Below are 25,108 nucleotides of genomic sequence, written 5' to 3' on the forward strand. Positions count from 1 at the left end.
AAAAGTAAACTCTATGATGCCTGTAACTGGCAGATGCAAGCAAAACAAGCTCTTTCCCTGTATTTTCAATGTATGTACTGTGCGTGTGACAGCTCTTGTGCCGGGTCAGTGTTGCTGGGCTGTTGGCCCATTGCAATTCCTATCTCATCATTAGCATAGTGAGATCACTGTTCTGCAGGGAGAGCATGTGCATGCTCTGTCTCAAGGACTAGGGGAAAGCGTGAACCGATAGCAGCAGCAAAGCTGAAACAGAAGAGGCAGCTGGTAGGTGTACACTCAGAGGAAAGGAGAAAGCCCAAGCATGTTTGGAGACCACCCAGAAGGCTTTTCTAAATATCAACAGCAGAGCAGTAAACCTTTACAGTGTTTCTTAAAATAGAAATTTTCCAATAATTCGGCCATATAAACTGAAGGGAGATCCTACAGGAAAACTGTTTTTTGCAGTTAGTCAAGTTTAAAAAAAAAAAAAAAAAAATCAAGTTGACAGTGTCCCTTTTAATTACTGGAATTTCCTAACTCTTGAGAGCTTGACTTTTCCAACTTAACATGAGAATTTAATTTAAAGCACTGCACACCTTCCAGCTTCTGCCATAACTGAGGCAGGGTTCCTGCAGATGACAACTTCATTCACTGCCCAGCTCTGGTTCATGCACAGAGCATGTTCCATCCTGAGCACCAAAGCAGGATTTCTATGGAAAAAACAGTATGGAATCATGTAACTAAAGACTCTGTGACAGTGCATATGCACAAGGGAGATTAATTAAGGCTGCACAAGCAACCTTAATTCTGGCATTTCCTAACTTATAACTGCTTGACTTTCATTCTTTTATCATAGTTCTTTGCGTGAAAGGAACTAGGATTTTTATAAGGAGCACATGGAGTGTGGGGGTACACATTCCATTATGTGGAATCAGATTGACCACAGCAGTGTCGTCTGTGGGGTCTGAATGCAGGAACTTCAGATCACAGCAAAGACCTCTTCCCCTTGAGCTAAAGAAATAACTGGTAGTATTAGTAAGCTATTCTCCTCTGCAGACTAGTCACTCTCAGGAAGAGGACGCATGTTTGCTAGGCATCAGAAAAATGTTGAAAATCAGGATTTATAGGTTCTGTTTTTGGCTTTGGCGGTCCAGTGGTTATAGACTGCATAGCCAAGTACACATTTGGCAGATTCATTCTGAGCTTCATTGTAGATGAGATTTAAATCTGCCATATTGGAGACCTTGATTCTATTCTTATCTCTGCTTGAAGTGTGACCCTGTGCAATGTCTGTAACTTCATCTGTAAAATGGGGGAATATTAGCTTGCCTTACAGGGTAGGAGGTCTGAGGCCTTGTTCAGTATTGAGGGTTGTGAAGTGCATAGGACCAGGCAGTGAAAGAGCTAGTTTTTGTTTAGCTTTTTAAAAAAAAAAAAAACTTTTTAATAGTTGACAAAACTGCCCATTTTTTCCCCTAACCTTGTTCTTAAAACTGGCTGATGTTGTTGAAAGTTTTAAAATAAATTCAATCTGAGGCAGAGAGCAAGGTTGAAAGTTTGTCAAGATAGTTAGGCTTGAACTTGTGCTCTCTTGGCTCCAAGGCCAGTGTGCACCCTCCTAAGCTAAAAGATATTTTCATGTGGTAGATGGGCAGGCATTTCCCTAGGCTACAACACATTTTGAGGTGGCTGGCTGCTCACCAACGCTTAGGAGCATGAGCAATGCAATTAGAATACTTAGAATATTAAGGAGCAAGAGAAGAACAAGGTCTGCTACATGTGTTGCAGTGGGTGATTTTCAGAGGCCAAATATCTATCGGTGTCCATGGGGTAAAGCATCTCTCAGGATGACCCACCTGCCAAATTTCAAGTTCCTTCTCCAAGCCAGGGAGGAGCTAGAGTTGTTTAAAAAGTTTAATATTTTTTAATAATTGACAAAACTGCCCATTCTTTTCATAACCTTAAAAATGGCTGATTTTTGTTGAAAGTTTTAATATAAATTCAGTCTGAGGCAGACAGCAAGTTGAAAAGTTTTAGTCAAGATTGTTAATGTTGGATAAAGGTTGAAGTACGTACTATCAGAGATTGAAGTGTCAGAAGAGGTGCTAGGGCAAGTTGGTAATTTTAAAGAGCAGTAAGATACCAAGCCCAGTTGGTACATCCAAAAGTTCTGAAGAAGCTTGAGTATGAAATGACTGAGCTGCTAACAATGGCAGGTGCTTGTGCATGTTAGGATACAGAAGGAATGGGATGGAGAATAATGCTGCGAATGTTATAATGTCATTATATAAATCAATCTGGATATTGTGTGCAGCACTGGTCACTTCATCTTAAACAAAGATGATAGAAATAGCCGGAGCTCAGAGAAGGCCAGCGTGAATGCTTAAGGGCCTGGAAAATCTCATTTGAAAAGATTGGGATTGTTACCTTGGAAAGCAGATGAATAAGAAGGGATGTGATAAAAGTGCATAAAATAATGAATGGTCTAGAGAAAGTAGATTGGGAACTTTTGTTCTCCCTGCCTCCTAACACAAGACCAAAGGGACATTAAATGAAACATGGAAAAAAGAAAATATTTTTCCACACAGTGCATAATTAGACAGTGGAACTTGCTGCCACGGGATATTGTTGAGGCTAAGAAATTAAGATTCAAAAAGGGATTGAACATACATGAATATCTGAAGCTGCTATAACTAATTCTTACAAAAAAGGCATTGCAGTGGAGATAAAGCCTCAGTCATTAGCATTTAAGCCACTCTCCAATGATCAGGGATGAGGAGACCTTCACTGGGGGAAGATTATGCCTCCTCTGTCTACTCTGGGGTTCTTGCACCTTCCTCCGAAGCAGCTAATGCTGGCCACTGTCATACCCAGGGTACGGGGCTAGATGGGCCACAGGTGTGATCCAGTCTGGCAATTCCTGTATTCTTAAAGTTTGTCAAAATTATAAACAGGTTTATAATGTAAGGTGTTGAACAATCTTATCTCTCGGTACCACAGTGCACTCAGCCATGTTTGTGTAAAACTGAAAATCTCTGAATATAATAAAGCCTCAAATCTCTGGCCTACATATGTGCAATATGGCCAAGTTTAATTGCAGGAGAGACTTACACTTTTTGCATTTCCTGACTCTGGAGTGCTTCATATTATATTAACTGAGAGGATTTCCTAAAGAAAAATCATCCAGATCATATTGATCAAGGAGTTCACAGGTTCAGCCAGTGGAACCCATGATATCATAAACAGGAGTTCTTCATTGTTGGGGCTGTGCTTAATCACTTTCTGACTCAGAAGTTCTCTTTCCTACAGACACCCACCCTTGACAGATCTAATTCAGTCCCCTCCCCGGTGCCAAATGATGCTTGTCGGTTCCTTGCTATGAAACATTCTCATTTGCAGTGCTTGTAAACCCCTATCATTGTGGAGCCCTTAAATGGGAAATCCTTAAAAAGAACCGAAAAATTAGCACATGTGGAGTTGCCAAATGTAACAATGTATAACTCAAACTAATGAACTGACTTCCTTCAAACTTGGCTTGTCTTTTAAGTCTCAGTGAGATCTGCAAAGCAAGCCAAGGCTGAATTTTGCAATAAGAGCCATGCTTGAGTTATCTGAGCACAAAAATTCAGCTTGGAATATAGAAGATCAGTGTTTAGTGTTTATACTTGTGTGATTCAATAATGGCTTAGCTCATTTTGCTAAAGCTTTCCCTCCAAATATTACTTTTGAACTGAGAGAAAGCATGGGAGATCCTAGCCCCAAAGGAATATGTGTTTGAGAAAGTTATGAGCTTCTGGAAAATGTGGGTTGGAAAATAGAATTTAGAACTTTCCCTTTTCTGTAGTGGATGGTACTGGTTCTCTGTGTGATAAATACAGCTTTAGTTGGTGGGATTTTTCTGTTATGAATCATATTAAAAAGTGAAGGGCTTGAGGGGGAAGGACTTGACCAGCTAGGAAACAGAAGCATGGCAGAGCAGGTTAGCTACTTAACAGCTTTTGGGAAAGCCTGCAGCCTGTACTTGATTGTACTTCTGGTGCCGTCCCTTAAGGGGTCTCAGGGTGCTGTTCAAATGCTAATGAATTAAGACTCTCAGCCCCTTGTGTTCCCTCTGTAATACTTTCCTAACTCACAACTTACTCAAGGTTATGTCATGAGCCATAGCAGAGTTGGGAATAGAGTTCACATTACTTCGCTCCCAGTTTTGGGCGTTAGCCAGAACACCACGCTAACGTAGTCAGCAGTGTGTCTCGTCTGGCATGGTGTGACAAGTTGTGACAGTAATCTTTTTGTAGCATGGCATCTATTGAGCTCAGTTCAGCCTTGCTGCTTGTTGCAAGTGGCCTTACGTATGGGCCTGTTCGGAGTCACTAAATGTGTGGAATTTGTGCAGACAGAATTCTCTACTTCTTTCAGCAGGTATTCTGTCCTAGTCTGTCTCCCATCTGTATCTTTTTTTCCTAGTGCTAACAGTTGCATGGTCATTCCAAGGGCATTTTCCTTTTCTTATTCACATCTCTGGCTAAACACAGTGAGGAATCCGAAGGAAAAATGAAAGTGCACTGGGGTCATCCTGGAGCTCACTTTGATTCACACAGGAGTGAAATGCCAGATAATAAGCTGGGATTTATTGCCATCCACAGTCTTCCAAGACAGCCTGGAAAAGCAGAGAGTGCTGGGTAAAAAGTCAACTCTACAGATCTCCAGCAAACTCCACTAAAAAGGATTGTTGGACTCTGAATTGGGGCTGCTGTGAATATCTGTCCATGTAACTCACAAAGCTTATTTTTTTTATAGTGGTGGGGTTATGATCTACATTGACCGAATAGAAGTTGTGAATATGTTAGCACCATATGCAGGTATTTACTCTTTCCTGTTTCATCAAGCAATATTATACCTGACCATGTATGTCTGTTGGGGCAATGGAATAGTCTCCCTAGGGAAGAGGTGGAAGTCCCATTGCATGGGACATCTAAAACTTGCCTGGCCAAAGCACTTGTAAATAGGTTGTATTGAACACTCCTGGGTGAGAGGGTGGGATACACATGGCCTCCCTTCTGTTGGTATGGATTTTGCCTTTTGACCAGGATGTTTTATCTAGTTCTACCTGAGATTCACTAATCTGTGCTGAAGACTTGCACCTTCTCCCAGCCCATGCTCAGACAGGGAAAGCCTTGCTTTCAGAACACTTCAGCACCGAATGCACTCCTCATGTACTGAGCCCTTTGAAAATCTGGCAACTTATTTGTCAGTGGGAGCTGGGCTTTTTTGGAAAACTGGCTCCAATTGTGGGTGTCAACCACTTGTAAATGTGGCCCATAGAGTCCTAATCCAGCTCAACTTCTAGATAGTCCTTCTTGTGAATACCCTAGACTGCTTGGCAGGTGCCCTGGTTAAAGATAATTGAGCCCAGAAGAGAAAAGGCACAGATGCCAAGCTGTCGACAGGGTGTTCAGCACTCGACTGCTGTCACATCCTGCTGGTTCTGCTTCTCTCATGTGTCACTCAGAAGGGGATCAAGAAAGTGTTTGGGCTGAGCTTCCCTGGCTCTACCTGAGGCACATGATTGAGGTATCATTGCCGTAGTACCCTGGTGACTCGAACACAGTACCCACCTACTACACTTGTCCCATTCTAGAGCACTTAGAAGAGTGACCCTACAATGAGCATCTCCAAGTGCTTGAGCTTTTTAAAGCCTTTCCTTCAAGTAGCCTGGCATCCAGCAAAGGCCAGGAAACAGTGAAGAAGGATGGCTTTGTGCTTAAGGCCCTGGACTTGAAGCCAGGAGAACTGGGTTCTCTTCTGGTGCTAACACAGGCTTCCTGTGTGACTTTGTGCCAAGTCCCTGCCTCTCTTTGGCCTCTGTAGGCCACCTATAGCATGGGTAGAATGAGGCTGCACTATCTTGCATGGTGGCTGGGAGATGCCATGGTTAATGTTTATAAGGTGCTGGAGGGTGCTAGAGAAGTTCAGAAAGCTTCATGGAGTGTAGCTCTGTGCAGGTCTTGCCTTGAAATGTGGGGGGTCTTGCAGAAGATGGGCAATCATGTAGACACAGTAGTGTTCTAACCTCATTGCTTGCATTTATTTGCTATGTTGACTTAACATTACTGTAATGGACTTTATACGTGAACAGACAAAATGGTGCCCGCTTTTGAGAGAGTGCAGAGCTAGTGAAGTTACTGCATGTGTTGTTAAATAGGGATGTGCACAGCTGAGGGGACTTTCCTTTCTTGGGAGCAGCATCCTGTTTATCTCCGGTTTATAAACCAGTTACTCTTGGCTTGGTCCTCACTCTCAGGCTGACAGCTGTTTGCAGCCTTCGTCCCTCAGAGGAGTGCATTAAACCTGAGCATTGCAGGAATTGCCTACCTGATTTTCCAGATAGCAGGACAAAACTGAGTATTGCTCACATCAAGTTGCTCCAGACAATTAGAATGGGGGCAAAAGTAGAAAAGCAGAATCTGAATATCTTTATACTACATCAGAGCAGCCGTCCTACAGCAGCTATAGCATAGGTTGGCAATACCACTTCCATTCTCCTTATCCTGATGCTGTTATGGCTCCCCACACCAGAGAATCTGATTCTAACCCCATGTTTCCACACTCCCCCAGACTGGAATTTTCCAGGCATGGTTTGTCCGAAGATGAATGAGCAGGTGCAAACAAACTGTAAAGAGATTGACTGCCTCTTGATCTTGAAATTGTTTGGACTTTGAAATGGCAAGCTTAGTTTGCAAAGAGCCCACATTCAAAAGAACTTAGTTTGCTTAGTTTGGGGGGGCAAAAACTGCAGAACCAGCACATGTAACAAGCTCAGCTACTCAAAAGCTGGCAAAGCTTACAAGTTTTTGAACAAGGTAGAGGAGCTTGGGAAGGCAGCACGCTTGGCCTAAGTCTTCTGTTGCTCCACAGGGTCACCAGTTGTGGAACAGGAAAGTGAAATCCCTGCTGCTGCAGCCTGTGGAACATGAGAGTTCCACAAGAGGAAAAACCTCTGGTTTTTCCCTTCAAAGCAGGGAAACGTAATGCTGGGAACTAGTGTTACTGCAGCATTGAGAAAGGAACACCCACTTGGGTGTTGGGGAGTCACAGCATCTATTAGGCCTGTATTCTGTATTCAGCACTGCCTGTTCCTGTACATGGCTCATGGCAGACTTCCCTGTTTTTTTTGTTTGTTGCAGACCATAAAGCAGGGCTGTGCAATATTCTTATCTGTGCATAATTATCCTACTCTTCTAAGTTTGGTTTGGACAATCTAGAATTGAGGGTATCTTACCTTGTGAGAGTGCAAGGGCTGTTAGAATGGCTATGTAGACTGAAAAGCATTGTTCTCCTGCCGCGTTAGTGTTGCCCTGTGGTAACTCTCTCTTTCCTCAGTGTACGATGTTGTGAAGAACTACACTGCAGACTACGATAAGACCCTGATCTTCAATAAAATTCACCATGAGCTGAATCAGTTCTGCAGTGCACATACCCTCCAGGAAGTGTACATTGAGCTGTTTGGTAAGTATGTGGGGACCAGGGAGTATACAACAAATGGAAGTTTAATTCAGTAGGCAGCTATGCCTCTGCCCACGATTGTCAAGGGTCTCCATTCACAAGTGTCCATTAGGAAGCCAGAGTTGTGCCGAGATCACCATCAAGAACAGTCTCCTTGAGATGGCACAGTTCACTACAGTTATTCGAAGTCCTTATCAATGCAGGTTATTTCATTGTTCATGTGATGTCATATTGTGGGTTTATGGGGGTAACAGTAGCTGTTAACCCAGAACTGAACTTTGGATATAAGATCAAAGCAAAGCCTGTGTAAGTGGTCATACCTGTCATCACTGCAGCAAAAGGAGGCTCCTGGAAACAGATGTTTGGAATGTCACACATTACTCAGACCCTTGCACCATTGCTAAATGAGTCTTCATCACCACCTTGGAATCCTCCTTTGATTTCTGTGTGGAAGAAATGGAAGGGAGTTGCTTTCAGTCCCTTTGCCTCCCCTCTGCTCCTGACCCCAAAATGAGACCCTTTGCCCCTCCCTAGTCTCTTCACAAGTTGCAGGTGTTGGTGTGTCGTGTCTTGGCTTGACACCTGAGTTCTACATGCATGTCACCCATCCTCTACTAGTACCCCAGTCAGGGAAGAGCTTATGAAGCAGCATCTGGGGGATGGTTGCTTTTGGAAGGGCAGGGCAAAGGGGGTTCCTGGCATGGGAAAACTGGCTGGATCAGGACTTGACTCTGTGAATGTAAATCGCTGTGTGCAGCACAGATACGCCAAGGCTGGGTGGGCTCAATAAATATCCACGGTAGAGAGAAGCTTCCAAATGCTATTTGCAGATTATCTTTAAGCCTTTGGAAATTGGCTAATTCCAAAGGAGGAGTGTCCTGGGGAATGATTGATTTCCAAGCCTGCTGGCAGATGGGGATGGGCATTGTTCATCCACAAAGGCTTCCCTTTGCCTCTGTGCTGATGTGCATGGACCCCTGTTATCAGCTCGGGCAGTAAAGCTGTAACGGGGGGGGAAGGGCGGGTGTTGTAGAGTGTTCCAAAGATGGCCAGGCTTTGGCTCAATCTTACTTCCCCAGTAGCTTGATTCACAGCTTGGCATCCTTGACAAAGACTTTATTTCCAGCTCCAGTGCTTCATCCTAGGCCTCATTAGCTGCACTTTCCCCAAAGAGCACTTTGGAGGGGTGGTGGATGGAGAAGTAGATTGTACTGTAGGTGGGTCCTGATCTCTCCAGAGCCTCGCAGGTTTAAGGCCAGAGCATCAAACTGGCATTGGTGTCAGTGTGACAAGGGATGGTGGAGGGCAGGCTTGTGCCATAAGTTCCACGTGGTATTTCCTGCTGCGGCATTGAGTTGGGGCAGTCTGCACAGAACAGTCAGTGTCTTGCGTCTACCATCAGCACTGGCTGCAGTGAGTTTGCTAGTGGGGGAGCCAGCCTGGAAGCAACCAGCCTGTGAATCACTGTGTCGAGGTCTCCTCCTGGAGAGGTGAGGGGGAACAGGGTTTCCAGTGAGTTGTCGACGGATGCAGGCATTTCTCACTGTGCTGTTTAAAACTCAGTGCTGAAAGTCCCAGAGAACAGCAGGTGAGAGGGACATTCAGCATCAAACTAAACATAGAGGTTATCTCTAAAAAGCATACATATAGAGCTCCCACTGCCACAGTGGCTGGCCTCCATGTGGTGCAGCGGTCCAGGCACTGGGCTGGCAAAAATATGCCCATGACCCCAAGTGTGCACATAGCACTGTGGAATCAGGAGGCAGGCAGCATATTGCAGGGGTTTGCAAAGTTCTTTATCCTTATTTTGTACTGTCTGGATGGACCTCCCCTGCTGAGTGATGTATTGACACTAATCACTACATGCACGTTAGCTAAATTTTACAGCGCAGGCTGCAGTGTTGCTGAATCTCTCTTGTCCCTTGAACACAGATCAGATTGATGAGAACCTGAAGCTGGCCCTGCAAAAAGAGCTGAATGTCATGGCGCCAGGTCTCACCATACAGGTAGGCTCCTTCCTAAAGGGAAACTCTTCTATATTTCACTCCCATAAAGCCTACAGTTGAGAAGGGATGGAAATGATTTCCTGCCTCCACATTTCATATGGCTTTCAATTAAGTACTGGGCACATGCCAATGTGCTCTCTGGGAGGAACATCTTCTTGTTCCCCAGGCCAACTGCCACCGCTTCTGTACAACCTTCAATGTGATTACGTGGATTACATTGAAATGTGCAGCTGCATCTAGCAGAGAAGTGTTGTAATTCCACGGGTCAGCTTCCCCAGCATGGTTTTGCATAGAAGCATTCTTTCTCAGCAGATTTTCAAAGCTTGGGCCATTCTAGCCACCTCGGCTTTTCCCAAAACCCATTTAGGATTTAGATGTTGCCCTTTTTTCCATGGAAAACTTGTCATGATGGTTAGAAAAGAGAAACTATGTGAAAGAGAGAGAAGTGGTCCCTTCTTTCTGCACAGATCTGCATGTATTAGAGTTATATCTGCAAACATATTAGTGACAAAAATAAGTTCTTACTACTTCTATCATCCCTGCAGAGCCAACCCAGCTCTGAGAGGGTGAGCGGGAGTCTGTCCCAGCTTACTCATTATCAGCACACTTGTTAAAGGTAATTTGAACAGGAGAAAATTGGGCTTGTTCCTCTTGTGTGTCTTTGTCATGTGTACAGAGGGAGGCTGTTTCCAAAAGACTTTTTTCTGCTTGCATTTTACATTAGAAATCAGGTTCCATCTACGCTGGGAGACTCTGTGATGGCTGAAGAACCTGTGAGCAGTCACTTGAGAGGCCCCCATTCTGACACCCCATCACAAGAATTAAACAAGTGAAAGTTGAGCTGGTGGGAGGGGTCAGACTCATTCTACTTTGCTTGTTTTTGTTACCAGATTTAACTTGTCCAATTAATATTTTGAGTGGAGGGAGCCTATGTTAAAAAAAATCTATGGCCTCAGCCCTTCCATCGGGTGTGAAGAGATCACAAAAAACATCCTTCCACCTCACAACTTGTCTTTGCGATTGCACAGTCCCTGTAGAGAGTGACAGATTGTGGTAAGCATCATGTCACAATCAACTTTGGAAGAGCCCTGAGGCCTTGCCTTTCCTAACCACCTAAGCCATCCAGATTTAACAGGCCTGATATTTTTAAGGTAAAAAACAAGCAGGAAAAACCCTCTTTAAGTTTTAAAAACCAACACTTTCCGACCCTCTGTATCCATCAAAAAGGGTACAAGCACGGGTTTAAAAGTTCTTTGCAGGTCACCATTAACTGAATTTAAATTGCAGAACTAAATCCTGTTCTCAGACATGTGCTATCCTATTGAAGACAACTGAGGATAGCGCTCAGCCTGCAAGATCTTTGTTACTCCTTAGGAATTGGAAGGCAGCCAGCTTGACTGAGCCCAAACTGAGTTTGCAGGACCTGCAGTTAGAAGTGACATTGTTTAACTTGTAAACTAAGCACACTTCATCTCGAGTCCTGCCTGGCATTTTCAGTCCCTTCTCAGAATAGCATTGCATTTTAAAGTCTCTGGTATAATGTTCCTTACTGTGCAACTTGCCCATTATTCTGTATCCTGTGTCATTTAAGCCATGTGCTCACTTGGCTAAGGTTACATCAGGATTTTTAATAGAGCCCTTTATGTACAATGGCTTGTAGCTTTCTAGGCTGAAATTACATGTGCTAGGCAGGGGAGTGAGCTCTCTGTTTTGATGGCCACTCCACTTTACACTGTGTTTCACCATGAGGCCCCATCCCAGCTTCATGCCTAGGATGGTCTCTCCTATCTCAATGCATTTCCCTTCCTATGTTCTTCCCCAGGCCTCATTCCCATCCAAGGGCAACTCTTTATCCATACAGATGTAAAGAGCGTGTTCTGTTATCTGGAAAAGACCAAATCCTTTAGAAAATGCAGTAGTTTATTTGTAGCATATAAGGAGAGATGCCATGAAGGAACCCATTGATGAACAGACACTTGCACTGGGTTAGGAGATGACTAGAACACTCATATATCTTAGCTAGGGAACCAGTACCCCGTGGTTTAAAGACCCACTCCATGAGAACCACCACAGCAGCAGCGATCTGCCTTAGGCAAGTTCCCCTGCTGAAGACTTGCACAGCAGCAACTTGGAGTTCGGTGCACACTTTCGTCAGATGCTAGTCTCAGATTTAGCACTATGCTCCAGTGCCGAGTCCGGGAGAGCTGTGCTGTCGTCCATATTTAGCTAAGGACCTGGTGGAGCTCTGCTTGCTAATCTCCCACAAGAGGAATGCACAGAGGCCCTTAAAGAAGTGAAACGTTACTTTCTAGTAACTGTTCTTGGAGAGCTGCCAGTGTACAACCACACTGTCCTGATCTTTTGGGTTTTTCTGAAGGATAAAAGTTACACATGTGAATGTTGCCGACTCCCTTCCAGTTGGCTTTGTTGGGGAGGGGAGTTCTGAAGAGGGAATGCAATGAGGAGAGCAGGATGACTTGGCAGACCAGAGTATGGAGGGAGTTATGTGTATGAGGGCAGCTCAAAAAGAGGCAGAGAAACAGGGAGACAGTGGAGGGGTTCAAAGGGGGTGACCTTTTCAGAGTGACCACATAGGTGGAGATACGCTATTCTCAGTGACGACTTGTTGTAGGAAAGGAACAGAGAAGCTGAATGGAACCACCAACCCGTAAGTCACTTTCTGAACCTCACATAGTGATGTCCAGTGTCTAAGTGCTGCTGGCATGAGATTTAGAGCTTTCTCTACTAGATGACACTGCCTGGATCAGGTTATCTTGGCAGAATAAATTGCGTTCCTTGCAGGTGGTTTCCCAGCTGTGCAGTTCTAATTGTAGAGAGTCTAATTGTAGAGTGTTTTTAAATGACTTTGGCTTCTTTTTCAGGCTGTGCGTGTTACAAAGCCCAAAATCCCAGAAGCCATCCGAAGAAACTTCGAACTAATGTGAGTAGTTGCGCAGCAGATCCCATTGTTTAGCAGGTTCATGCTGCTTACAGCAACTAGGGTGTGTAACAGTCCCAGAATGTGCTCTCAGGGGGAGTGGTGGGCAGTTGGTGCCCAGGACCGCATGGAAGGGTCCAAACTTCTTATTCCTCACTGTGTATTTGTGGAGAAATTCCGTGGAATTGACTAGAGGAGGAGGCTCTTCCTCTTACCATCCTCTTCTGTTGCTAGAACTTAACTCCTGCTGGCAGCGGGCAAAGACACTCGAGGAAGGATCTCCTTCCCTATCCATGGGTAACAGAACTGATCTCAGCAAAGCTCTAGTGGTTTCATATGTATTGAATTAGACTGGGCTCTTCTATCTCACTGCAGCAGTGTGCTGAATGCTGTATCTGCTGAGCATGCTTTGTGAGTGTCCCCTCCCTGGCGGGAGGAAAGGCCGAATTGGCTTTATGGGACCACTGGCTCAGATGTAAATGGAGATTGCCAAGGACTCAGGTGCAGCAAAGTGGGGCTCTTCTCTCACTGTTCTCTCCTGTTCCTCTGAGGAGATAGATTCCCCCTCCACAATTTCATGTGGAGATGAAATTTGAACTGGCTTTTTTGCCTTCCTGGTTGGTGCATCATCTTTCAAACCATTAGCAGCTGCTGCAGGACCAGAGGAGGGAGCCCTGGAGATGGCTCATTTGCCTCCCCCTCCCCCCGTCCCCCTCTGTGTGTGGAAGAGCAAAGCAGCTGTGAAGGTGTCTGTAGGTGGATGGTGATGCAGAACTGGTCTCTACTTGTTTCTGTGCAGATTGCAACTCCAGCCATCACAAAGCTCCCTGGAACTTGTCTGGGAGGGTTTAGCAGACTCAAGACCCATCTGATATTGTCCATGCAGGAGCCTGCTTTCTAGAAATTCCCTCAGGACTCTGAGGGAGGATCACACTGTGCTGCTTCCCCTGCATGCTGTCCTTTTCCCAGAGGCACTGTTAGGTGCAGAGCTGAGGCATGGGAGCCATTCAGGGTTCACGTTAGCTAGTCTATAGCATGAGGTTAAACTGCTGATCATAGTTAACACTCAATCTGCCCTTGCTTGGGGGTGGGTCGTGTCTGCAGCAGCTGCACAAGGGCAGTATTTGGTGTTGGTGGGCACTGGTGCTGGGGTGGTGGGAAATAGATGAACCCAGGAAATTGCCTCCAGAAAGGGGTTAGGTGGCTGAAATAAGGAGAGCAAAGATACACAAGGCCAAGCAGAATGTAAGGACAGCAGGACCAATAGAATAAGCGAGGTGCTTAATCCCAGGCATGGGTAGGAGAATGTTGGACGACAGTTCTTGCACGCGCGTGCACACACGCCAATCATTACGCAGACCATGTTCCCATCTGTGTAAGAAGGCCAGGTGGAAGCTTTATCTGGCTGTGGGCTGTGCTCCCCTTGGGACCAGCACACACTCCATATCATGGCAGGATAGGGTGACTTGGCAGTGTTGCCCACTTTCGCAATTGTATCACAAGTCTTGTGATATTTTCTGTTTTCCGTCAAGCCCCAGCTGCTGGAGTCATGTGATCACATGAGAATTTTGGCTTAATTACCAAAAAGTAAGTTTCTAGCATTTGTGGTTGTGAAGGAAAGCTTGAAAATGTGACACTGATGCAGCCCTGTAGGCTAAGGTATTGGACTGCAAATAAACCCAAAACTTATTAGTGAAAACAGATCAGTATTTTTAAATGAAATTTCAAGACTTTTTGAGATCTGACTTGTAACTTTTGATAATCTGGGGTTGGCGGTGCTACATATGTGCTCCCATCACCAGGGCCATCTTTGAGCCCCTTGCAAACATTCATTGTTATCTTCACAGACCCTCAGGAAAGTTGGGCAGTGGTGTTATCCCCAACGTACGGATGGGAACTGAGATGCATGGAGTCTGGCAGAGCCAGGAACCAAGCCCAACTCTCCTGAGTCTTGAACAAATGCCTTAATCGTTAAGGCAGATGGTGGGTGGTGTTAGTAAAAAGTTTGGGAACCACTTTCTTCACCACCAGACCATCCGTCCACTCCAGCAGCCTGTGTCACAGGGATCCTCAGAATCCTCAGAGAGCAACAAACTCGTGGTGAGGGCAGTCTGGGGCTCTGAACCAACGCATGAGATGACAGCTAGCCTGAATGTTTAGTGTGAACACATTTAGAGGAGTCCCAATAGTCAGCCCTGGAACTTCATCTTCCCCTGAGTCCATATATGCCCCCTTCTTAAAACTCCTGGGCCCATGGTCCTGGTGTGAATCCTGTGTTCTAACCACCATCCTTTGAAGCAGAGGACTGCTTGGCCTCCCCTTAAAAGAGCTCCTTAATTAGCCACAGATCTCTTGTCCTCTAGGCTCATCAGGTTTTCTGTGTCACTGCCCCGAACTCCAGTAAGAGCATTGCATGGAGGTCCCTCAGACAGCCAAAGTAGCTGTCTGTGCCATGTGGATGCAGCTGAGCTCGCTGGTAGACACCTTACACGCACCTGCAAGAGATGATTGGGGTCAGGAGAAGTTCAGTGCATGGTGAAGTTCCTGAGTTTAAATCCTATTTTAATATTTTGCGTCAGCTGCTTTATTCTTAACCAGTCTGTTGTTTGTGCCCTTCTCAGATCTCTAGCATTTTGAACTTCTCTCCCCTTTCATGTGCATCTTCAAACAATGAAAGCTCTTCCATTTCCTTCGCTCGTGTTAGCAGGAATATACTCGGTGCTTGGGCTGGTTGTTAATTGCATCTACCACAGCTAGCAGAGAGCAGGAGAATGCAAAGCAGTGACATCGTAGGTCCTCACATAGGGTTGCATGCTGTCTTTTTGGTAGAATAGTGGAGTGGAGAGTTGAAGCAGGTTATCTTGGAAGGGAGCTAACTGGCTTTGGCTCCACTTGGTCATGTGGATATGATGCTGATTTGCCCAGGTTCACATCTGAAAGCCAGGAATAGAGAGTACCCTGTATTGAAGGGGCATTGTCGCCTCATTGTCAGGACATGGTTTAGTCTTGGGGTCATTAGGGAGCCTTGGCTTCCTAGGTGACAATGGTGGCACAGCTGCAAGCATCTTTTCCAGAGTAACTGACCCTTCCGGCCCAGAGGCTCTGTCACTGCAGTGTGCTCTACCTTGGAGCAGTCCCGGAAAAGCAGTGTGGTGCTCTAGTTAGTGCAGAATGCAGTAACTTGTCATTTGAGTGGAGTACTTGTTTGTGTAAGCTCAGTGCCCTGTCCCAGGTACTGGCTGCCAGTGTCCAGGTGCAGGTCTTTGATCCGTAAAGCCTGCAGTGGTCTAGGATACACTTCCTAGGAATCTCCACCCATAAGTCATGTCAATTACAAACCACCCTTGCTGTTTGGTTCAGGATGGGCAGCAAGACTTTCTCATGCAGGATACAGAGTCAGACTCTTCTGGCTGATGCCCTAGATACGGTCTCCCACAGTATTCTTGCCGGCAAGTTAAAGTAGTATGGGCTGGATGAATGGACTATAAGGTGGATAGAAAGCTGGCTAGATCGTCGGGCTCAACGGGTAGTGATCAACGGCTCCATGTCTAGTTGGCAGCCGGTATCAAGCGGAGTGCTCCAAGGGTCGGTCCTGGGGCCGGTTTTGTTCAATATCTTCATTAATGATCTGGAGGATGGCGTGGACTGCACTCTCAGCAAGTTTGCAGATGACACTAAACTGGGAGGAGTGGTAGATATGCTGGAGGGTATTGGACATTGGTGAGGCCTCATCTGGAGTACTGTGTCCAGTTTTGGGCCCCACACTACAAGAAGGTTGTGGAAAAATTTGAGAGAGTCCAGCGGAGGGCAACAAAAATGATTAGGGGGCTGGAGCACATGACTTATGAGGAGAGGCTGAGGGAACTGGGATTGTTTAGTCTGCAGAAGAGAAGAATGAGGGGGGATTTGATAGCTGCTTCCAACTACCTGAAAGGGGGTTCCAAAGAGGATGGATCTAGACTGTTCTCAGTGGTACCTGATGACAGAACAAGGAGCAATGGTCTCAAGTTGCAGTGGGGGAGGTTTAGGTTGGATATTAGGAAAAACTTTTTCACTAGGAGGGTGGTGAAGCACTGGAATGGGTTACCTAGGGAGGTGGTGGAATCTCCTTCCTTAATGGTTTTTAAGGTCAGGCTTGACAAAGCCTTGGCTGGGATGATTTAGTTGGGAATTGGTCTTGCTTTGAGCAGGGGGTTGGACTAGATGACCTCCTGAGGTCCCTTCCAACCCTGATATTCTATGATTCTATGATCACTGCAGGTGCAGAGGGCAGGTATCTCTGCACTCCACCCCTTTCATGAATTTAGTGCTTCCATGTAATGAGGGTCCCATGTGCAGAGGACCATTCAGGGCCATCTTTAAAACAGTAACTCCTCCTTCCCTTGCTAAGCTTGTACTGGGCAGAGCCTCAGGGAGGGCTCGGTTAACCTCCCCTTTGCTCAAGCAGTCAGCTGGCCTCCAGTTGTGTCTCGTGGAGTAAATCCCTCTAATTGGATTCTGATTAACTTCCACATTGGACTCCAAGGGCAGCCTGTGGTGACACAGCGACCACCAGTTAAGGGCAGCACAAAAAAGCCAAGGAGCAAAAGCAAAATCCCAAATACACAAGCAAGCTGCTCCTATTCTGCAGCCAATTTATTGGAGTTTTTAACAAGTAAAGTAAACCTGCAGTTCACCCTATATTCCCCAGACATACTCGTCTGTATGCTGTCTGGTTGTTCTGTACCTGCAACTCCGTGTCTATCCCACCTGCACTCAACTGCTCCCCTTTGGGATGGTGACATTGCGTGCTGTGTTTATTCTAAATCTACACCCTGAAGGCTCACTTGCAAACTGTTTTGTGGTGCAGGGAGGCTGAAAAGACCAAACTGCTCGTAGTAGCACAGAAGCAAAAGGTTGTGGAGAAGGAGGCGGAGACGGAGAGGAAGAAGGCTCTCATAGGTATGTTGAAGAGTCATCGACACACAAGCACTACCAAGGGCTAGTGTCTTCAGATTTCATCTTCTCACAAGCTATTACTGGAGTGGACTAGGACAGAACATCCCAGCTAGGCCCTTTTGACAGTCTGCTGTCCCTAGCCAAGCAGGAACAGGCTAGATCACTAGTTAGGTGGGAGACGTCCAGGGTAAATCCTGCAGCTGCTGATTCAGTAGATGAGGCGCCTCCCTCTGAATCAGCACTGACTCCCTCACTGGGGACAGCAGACCTCTGAGCACCTCATTGCAAGGCTGTATTGCACCCTGCAGCAGTCGGTGCACTGGCTACCAGTTTTTGTGGTGATGCTGCTTCTGACCATTCAATGATACAGTGGGGCCTGTTATTGCCCAGTGGACACATGGTGCAGAAGCACGTTATCCTATGAAGCCGTGTGTTTAACTTTCGCAATTTTATTCTCTCGTCATGTCAATACAGTTTGTGTTATGCTGATCCAGTCCCCCAGTGGCGTTAGAGATGCTGTGCTGATGGGGGGGCCATCTTTCAGAGGGGTTGTAAAACCAAGGGCCTACTCCTGGGGGTCACGGAGTATCACCTGGTCCTTTTGGAAAGGAATTGAGAGCAGCCCCAGTGGCCTGGTCCTACTCTAGTTCAGGGATCATATGCCACTTCCATGAATGATTCCCCTTTGTAAAGTGCTGCATTGTGGTGCAGGACAGGGGCGTAAAAGCTCGCTAGAGTTCTCAACACCTCTCCCTTGGAAGCTGCTTAGAACTTAGAGACGTTCCTTTTGAAGTGAAATTCTTAGTTGTTTGGCTTCTACCCAACGTGTGTGCATCGCATCACTAAACAGTTTGTTTTCAGTACATTGTAAGGGCATTTGGAATGGGGCTGCGTACTGCACTGGGGACACTTGTAAGCCAGATCAGTCCTTGGACTGGAGTCACAAGCTGTCCTGGTGAAAGTGGCTGAGCTCTGCAGGCTGAATGTCTCCACACCAAGGAATTTTGTAGGCTGTAAGTTACTGGTAGCACTACCCGCGTGAAAGGTGGCTGAGTTACTGCGGTGCTACAACCCATCACTGTTGTGTTTCCTGATCGTGCCACCCGAATGTAACACTGTTAATTTGTGAAGCACCTTGAGGGGATGGAAGAAGTGAGCTGTAGGGATAGCCTGGTACTGAGCCTCCTATCATCAGCAATCAGTGCAGTCCATTCAAAACTACTGTTCACATGACTGGGCTGGGATGCTGTGGCCACAGGTGCTTGAGCTGGTATTGTCTGAGCTGCTGTTTGTAATTGCAGAAGCTGAGAAGGCGGCTGAGGTGGCCAAGATTCATTATCGACAGAAGCTTATGGAGAAGGAAACAGAGAAGAGAATTTCTGAGATTGAAGGTAACTGGAGCTTGAGTAGTGACGCTTCTCCTCTCTCTCTTCCCCCCCCCCCTTTTCCCTCCCCCAACGCTAGCTGTTAGCACAAGGTTTCCAAGAGGCACCCCCGCACTTCCAGTAACTATAGGTGGAGGAGAAACCTCAGCCTGGGGATCCTAGGTACTATCACAGTGCAAATAATAAACCTCACACAACTGTAGCTCTTAACTGTGAGGTTGAATTCTCCCCGAGTGTTTCACAGCCAGTGATCTCCTTACATCACAGTCCCAGGGGGCCTGTAGTAATGTTGCTACTGCAGTTCTAATACTCTTTTCTATTTGACTTTCTCTTGCTGTTAGATGCTGTTTTGCTAGCAAGAGAGAGAACAAAAGCTGATGCAGAATATTACACGGCTCGGAAAATGGCTGACTCTAACAAGGTATGGGGAGTGTTTGGAACAAAGTGACCCAAAGCTTAGACTTGCTTAGTCTCTTCGCTCCACCGAGGAAGGGGAGGGCTCCAAATGGCGAGTGATATGGGAAGGTTTGATTTATCTAATATCAATCCAGTTTTCTGGTGCAGGGATTTAAATCTTGACCACAAACCCCCGTTGCTGGGTGCGGGGTGAGAGGGGACTTGTGGGGATAAATCCAGTGATGTCTGCATGAGAACGTTGCCTCTTATGGGATCTGCTCTCTCGCTCTGTATAGCTGAAACTCACGCCAGCATATCTGGAGCTGAAGAAGTATCAGGCCATCGCTGCCAACAGCAAGCTGTATTTTGGTAACAGCATCCCCAGCATGTTTTGGGATTCCTGCACCTTCAAACATGTGGCTGTGAGGACCGTGCCAGAAGCCAGCCTCCTTTCAAAGGAGGATCCTGCACTCTCTGGGGAAAGCCACCTCAAAAAACCAGAGAGCACAGGCTGATGCAAGAGGTGGAAAAGCTTCAGCAAGCTCTGGAAGAAGGGGCTGCATCATGCAGACCAGTGTCCTTCCCTAGTGTGCTACAGGGGCGCTGCCTGCCCTCTGCCATGCCCCAGTGGGGCGGACACAGCACACACAGCCTCTTTCTACACAGATGTGACAATTGGGTTGATTTCTTTAAGCAACAACTGTGTTGAGGGCTCTGCCTTTCCCTTTTCTCACTCCCTGTTTGTGCTGGTGCTTCCGAATGAGGGACAATCCTGTACTTAAACCTGCCTATACTGGAATATTAAAGGACAGAAGCCAGGGAGCCTTCTGCAGGAGGTGCAGTTCTTTAGAAGGCCTGTGTTCTGCATTACCCTTGCGGCAGGAGGTTTGGCCTAGGGGTCCTCGAGGGTGCTGGGTGAGTGGGATGGAAATCCTGGTCGTTTTGCTGCCCACGCCCTGAGGCTGGTCCGACTCGTTAACCTCCCTCATACTGCTCTTAGGCCTGTTGCTCATCTAGATGTAAACTTAATTTCTTCTTGTAAAATGCTACTGACTTTTGTCTGGTTCAAGCCTCACCATACACACCTGCTCAGATCCCTAGAGGCCAGAGGCCCAGCTAGGATGGGTTTGGTGACAAGTAGATTTTTTTTTTTTTTAATAGGAACCATAATAGCTCTAATCCTTTCTGTAGATAGCAACACTAACTGCTGTGAACTCGGAACTAGTCTATAATGGTAATGCCGTGCTAGCTGGGCCGCCTGTCTCCTTAGCTGCCCTATGTGCAGTGAAGATAGTGTTCCGCTCTTTGGTGCTGTATGGCTCTGTCTCCTCCCATCCAAAGATGCGGATTGAGGAGCAGGCAGCATATGGCGCCAGGTACTGAGGGCAAGGGGACAGACTTGTGAAACCTGCCCCAAGCACATACGCCTCTGCCACCCCCCCAGCCTCCTCCCAGTTAGCTGTGCCTCCTCGCCCTGGGAGGTTTGCTACCTCTGCATCTGGCAGACAAAGGGAGGAGAGCAAGTGCAGATGCAGGACGCAGCGCTCCCAGGTCTGTGATAAAGTGCCATGTTTACACACCCACACCCCCTCCCTCCCTCTCAGTTGGCTGTCCTGCTGTCCAAGCAGGGAATGGGCTCAACCTGCTGCTTCAGCTCAGTCTTGCTCCACCACGTCCGCAGCTCTGCCCCAGGGTCCCAGCATCAGGCGGCTGAGCTTCTGGGGTGGGAGCTCTGCAGCAGCAGCTCCCACCTGGAGTCGTTTAATTTGGGGGCATTCTGGTTTTGAATGAAGTATTGTCGCTTCCCCAGAGAGCAGGCGCTCAGTGTGAACAGCTCCTGTCGCCCAACCCATTGTCTGTCAGCATTTTTGACCATCCGTAATGTCATCAACTGAGCAGTGCTGCTTCTTGGGATGCTGCCTGCTAGCTGCACAGGAAAGAAGCCCCCTGCTGGGGATACTGTGCTACATCTGCTGTCTGCCCCTTGACCCACTGCCCTAGGGTGGGGGGAATTCCTACAGGAGCTGTGCTTGGTGTAGTCTCCTCCCCTCCCTTCCAATGGTAGGGCCACTGTTCAGGTGGTATTTCACATACTGTTGTGTAGACACTTCCTTTTTAAGTCCTGGAGTGTGTGTGAAGGGGTGGGGCTTAGATCACTGGGGTTGGTTCCAGAATTTCTTGCCTCCCATCTGGCCCTGACCCTGCTCTGCTAAGGTGGAAAAAGAGCAGCCTCAGCCACCACAATTGGAGTCTACGTGCTCGTCCCACCCTGCTGGCTCCGAGGGCTGCACCAGCCAACTCAGCACTGCGGGTGCTTCCCAGAGATGCTGGGTACCTGCATCTTGCCCTGCAGTTGACGTTGCAGGGAGCGTGGAGCTGGGGCTTGCCTGGGGAGGGGGCCAGACCCGGGACTTGGGGCTTGTCTGGGGAACGTGCTCTGTATTTTTTCCTGAATGCTAATAATTTACCTTGTTCTCTGAAGTATTCAATTCAAGGTTTAAAAACCTGAACCTGCCTTAGCACCTGCTGATGGTCTCCTGAGTGGGAACAGGGCTCTCACCAGGGACTGGCCCCCACACTGATTTTTGTGCCGATTTAACTATTTTACTCGGGGAGGTTGGGGGGAGTGTTTCCCCGGTTGAAATAGTTAAATGAGTGTGAGCCCTCGTGTGGGCGCTGTTACACTGGTGTGAAGGTTCCCCTTCCTCTGCAGGACTAGCAGTACCGCTCCAACCTCCTTTGTCTGGGTATAGTTGTGGCCACACTCAGGGAGTTGGCCTGCTCTGTCTTACTGTGAGTGGGGTACAATTTGTATGTGGACAGGGCCTGAGGCTTGGCGCTTTGCTTCTGGCATTTCTGTTCTTCCTTGTGTCTGCAGATCTTATGTGGCCAAACGGCTGTTCTCTCCTAGGCATTGCTCCCACGCTGTGCTGCCTCGCTCCCCTGGGGGACAGATGCCCCCTTTCTACTTCGCAGCATGTGCCCTGTGAGTCTCACTGGAGCTAGCTATTGTTCTCAACCCACTGCCCCTTCTGCAGCGTTTCTGCCTTTGCTTTGTTCAGCCGGAGTGCATCATGCATCTCTTGGAGGATGTGTCCCAGCATGAATACAGTGTGCTTTACAGACCTGTTGCTCTGCATCCACTTTGCTGTTGGCTTGTCAGCTGTTTGGGGTGCACTCCCTGGCTCCCATTTAGTTGCTGCAGCTAGAGTATTCTCTTGCCCAGATACTTTCAAGCTAGTACCAATAGGAAGGGAAGGCCCTGTGACTCCCTGTGCATTGGGCTGTCAGCATTTGCTTTGCCAGTCTCTTAGAGCCCAGCTAGGGTGGGAACCAAGGAACAATTAGCCACCGGAGGATTAAAATGCCATGCAGCCTCCTGGAGCCAGGCAGCAGCAGAGACGGCACTTCATCTTGGCTGGGAGTTTGTGCACTCCTGCAGTTTCTGGGGTGAGGACAGACGAACGTTACCATAGTGCCATTGGCCCCTTGCCCCACTGTGATAAGATGGGAGAAGAGCAGGCTCATCCACCAGAACTGGAGTCTACATGCTCATCCCACCCTGCTGGCTCCATGCTGAGTTGAATGGCACAGTCCTGCCAACAGCCCCCTGGCAGTTCCACCATCTCGTGGAGAGAAGCCAGGCATTGCCAAGCAGCCTGTGGCCAGGTGGACTTGTCAGAGACTTTGAAATAGCAGCCTCTGAATCTGCATCCTGGCCAGGGAGCACTCGCCTGCTCTGTTGTTGAAGGTCTGCTAGGTGAGATGGCCCTGAGCCCCCTGCTGTAATGACCAGCAGCCACAGCACACTGGGGGTCTCACCCTTGACGAGTGCTGCAGAGGCCGCCCGGCAGAGCCAAGGTTGGAGGGAGAGGGCTGCAGGTGGTCCTGGGGAGGTACTCCTAGGCAAGGACTGGCCAGGAAGAAGATTGGACCAAGTGGCAGTAAAGGTTGACTGAGTCAGGGGCTTGGAGTGAGGACTGGTCAGGAAGGGCCTTAATAAGGCAGACAAGAGCTTGTCTTAGATGTGGTAGTGAAAGGGGAGATAGTGGAGGGGCAGAGTGGGTGAGATGGAGTCTGATGAGTCGAGAAATTGATTTTGTAGCCACGTTCTGCATTTGTGTAAGGGGGATGAGGTGAGAGGGGAGGAGACTACCAAGACAGAGTGGATCATAGGACAGTTCAGGGTGATGTTAGTGGTGATGATGGTTTAAATTTAGTTTCTTGCATTTAGAAAGATTCTGCCTGATTGAGAGATTTCCTTCAGCTTAAAATGGGGACAGTTTCCAGTCTCCCACACTGTACTGGGCACTGCCCTCTAGAGATGGCTTTGAGGAGTAACCAATTCCTGCTCCCTGCTATTAAGGACAGTCACTGCCCTGTGCTTATGGCCTCAGCCAATTAACTGCTTTTAGCTAAAGTAGCTGTGTCCTGTCCAATGTCCAGGTTGCAAAGAAGGCTGCTGGAATGGAAGAACCCTTAGGAGAAGGGTTGAGGGAGAGGCCTGTCTCACCTGCCTCCATCCTGATCTATTCTTCCCATGTAACCCTCCTCCCTGTGGCCAGTTCCTGACATGTGGCTCAAGCCAGGAGTGTTTGTAGCCAAATGTGAGACAATGGCAAACCCCTTAATGCAGTGCTGAAGAATAGGTCGTGTGAGCAAGGGGGTGCAAGTTGCTCAGGCTGTGCTTCACCTTGTTCACACCAATCAGTTCACTTAGACGTCACTTCTTGGGCTCAGGCCAAAATTGGTGTGTGAGAGGGGAAGGGAGGGGTGTCCCCCGTTGGCAACAGGTGCTGGCTGCAGTGTGCTAGAGCCCTCATCGTCTCTCCTCAGCCCAGGCCAAATGTCTCCCTTGCTGCCCCAGGGCTGAGAGGGGAGTTTAGTCTGGCTCAGGCCTCTGCTGAGACTGCTGGCTAGCAGGGTAGACTGGTTGACATCTTTGACTCTGCCCCAGGGAATTACTCTCTGTGCCCTCCCATTTCCCCAGGTTGCTAAGCACCCATCAGCTAATAGCTTGGTATCAGCACCCCAGCCATGGGCCAAGCATCTGCTTTCAAGGTCTCTGTGCCCCAGTCCAAGTTCTGAGCTGTCCAGTTTCCCAGCTGTGGGCTACACTAGTCTTCATTCCTGGGGCCTGCACTGTGGCAGGAGAGCAAGGTCACAAGTACAAACCGTACAAGCTATGACTGAACAAGCATCTGCTCCAGCTGTTTGAAAGTCTGCTGCAGGCACTGGTGCTTGGCAGCTGTGAGCAGGGTTCTGTGCCCAATGGAGTTCTCACTGACTGAGTCTGAGTGGGAGCTTGGTGTCTAAGGGATGATGGCGTAGCCTGCACTCTCGGGTGGCTAGGGGTACAAGGCCTATGCGTTGCTGTAAGAGCGGACTACTTCTCCAGCTCCAGGAGGCAGGCAACAGCGCACAAAAGCACAATGGCTGGCTCTATAGCCAATGGGTGATGCTAGATTCAGGGTGCCTACAGCAAACAGCCCCTTTGCCTCAAGAGGGGAGGTGCTCCCTGGGCAGTAATGATCCTTCCAAACTTCTGTTCACTTGGGGCCTCAGTCTGCTGCCAAGGAGGGAGCTGCAGGTTGGACTTGGCCCGTACAGCCCAGCTGGGCTTTAGATGTGCTCTTTATCTGGCTTGGAATGTATGCATCAGATACTCACTCTCCCTTGCTTGGTGCATTCTGCTTTTTGTACATTTCTCTTTAAGGAGTGCCTGAGGCTGTTCCCAAGGGTTCATTGTCCCTTGGCAATACTTGATCAGTACTTGCTGCACTAAACAGAAATCTCCTGTTTTCTTAACCAACATTTTAGGCTCCACATTCTGATCACTTTTACCTTCTCTAAAATACTGTCCATGACATGCTGGTCATAAGTGAGACAGTTGGCTTGATCAGCATGGGTCACTTGTGCATTACAGTTCAAATTCTCACAGGGCTCATGGGCTGGAAATTACC

General features: G+C 47.7%; 1 protein-coding gene across 1 annotated transcript in view; it reads left to right on the plus strand.

Annotated features, from left to right (window-relative positions):
• The window catches only part of LOC112106607 (erlin-1), a 49,909-nt gene extending 29,617 nt beyond the window's left edge, over positions 1 to 20,292 (plus strand). Inside the window, exons 5-12 of the mRNA XM_024199962.3 lie at positions 4,777 to 4,838; positions 7,360 to 7,485; positions 9,415 to 9,488; positions 12,371 to 12,429; positions 17,276 to 17,367; positions 18,666 to 18,755; positions 19,091 to 19,170; positions 19,442 to 20,292. Coding sequence (XP_024055730.1) covers positions 4,777 to 4,838; positions 7,360 to 7,485; positions 9,415 to 9,488; positions 12,371 to 12,429; positions 17,276 to 17,367; positions 18,666 to 18,755; positions 19,091 to 19,170; positions 19,442 to 19,660 — 802 coding nt within the window. The 3' untranslated portion in view covers positions 19,661 to 20,292. The remainder of the gene's footprint in view (positions 1 to 4,776; positions 4,839 to 7,359; positions 7,486 to 9,414; positions 9,489 to 12,370; positions 12,430 to 17,275; positions 17,368 to 18,665; positions 18,756 to 19,090; positions 19,171 to 19,441) is intronic.
• The last annotated feature ends 4,816 nt before the right edge of the window (positions 20,293 to 25,108 follow it).

Source organism: Terrapene carolina, unplaced genomic scaffold (assembly GCF_002925995.2).
Source record: "Terrapene carolina triunguis isolate 2854851 unplaced genomic scaffold, T_m_triunguis-2.0 Scaffold148, whole genome shotgun sequence".
Taxonomy (NCBI): Eukaryota; Metazoa; Chordata; order Testudines; family Emydidae; genus Terrapene; species Terrapene triunguis.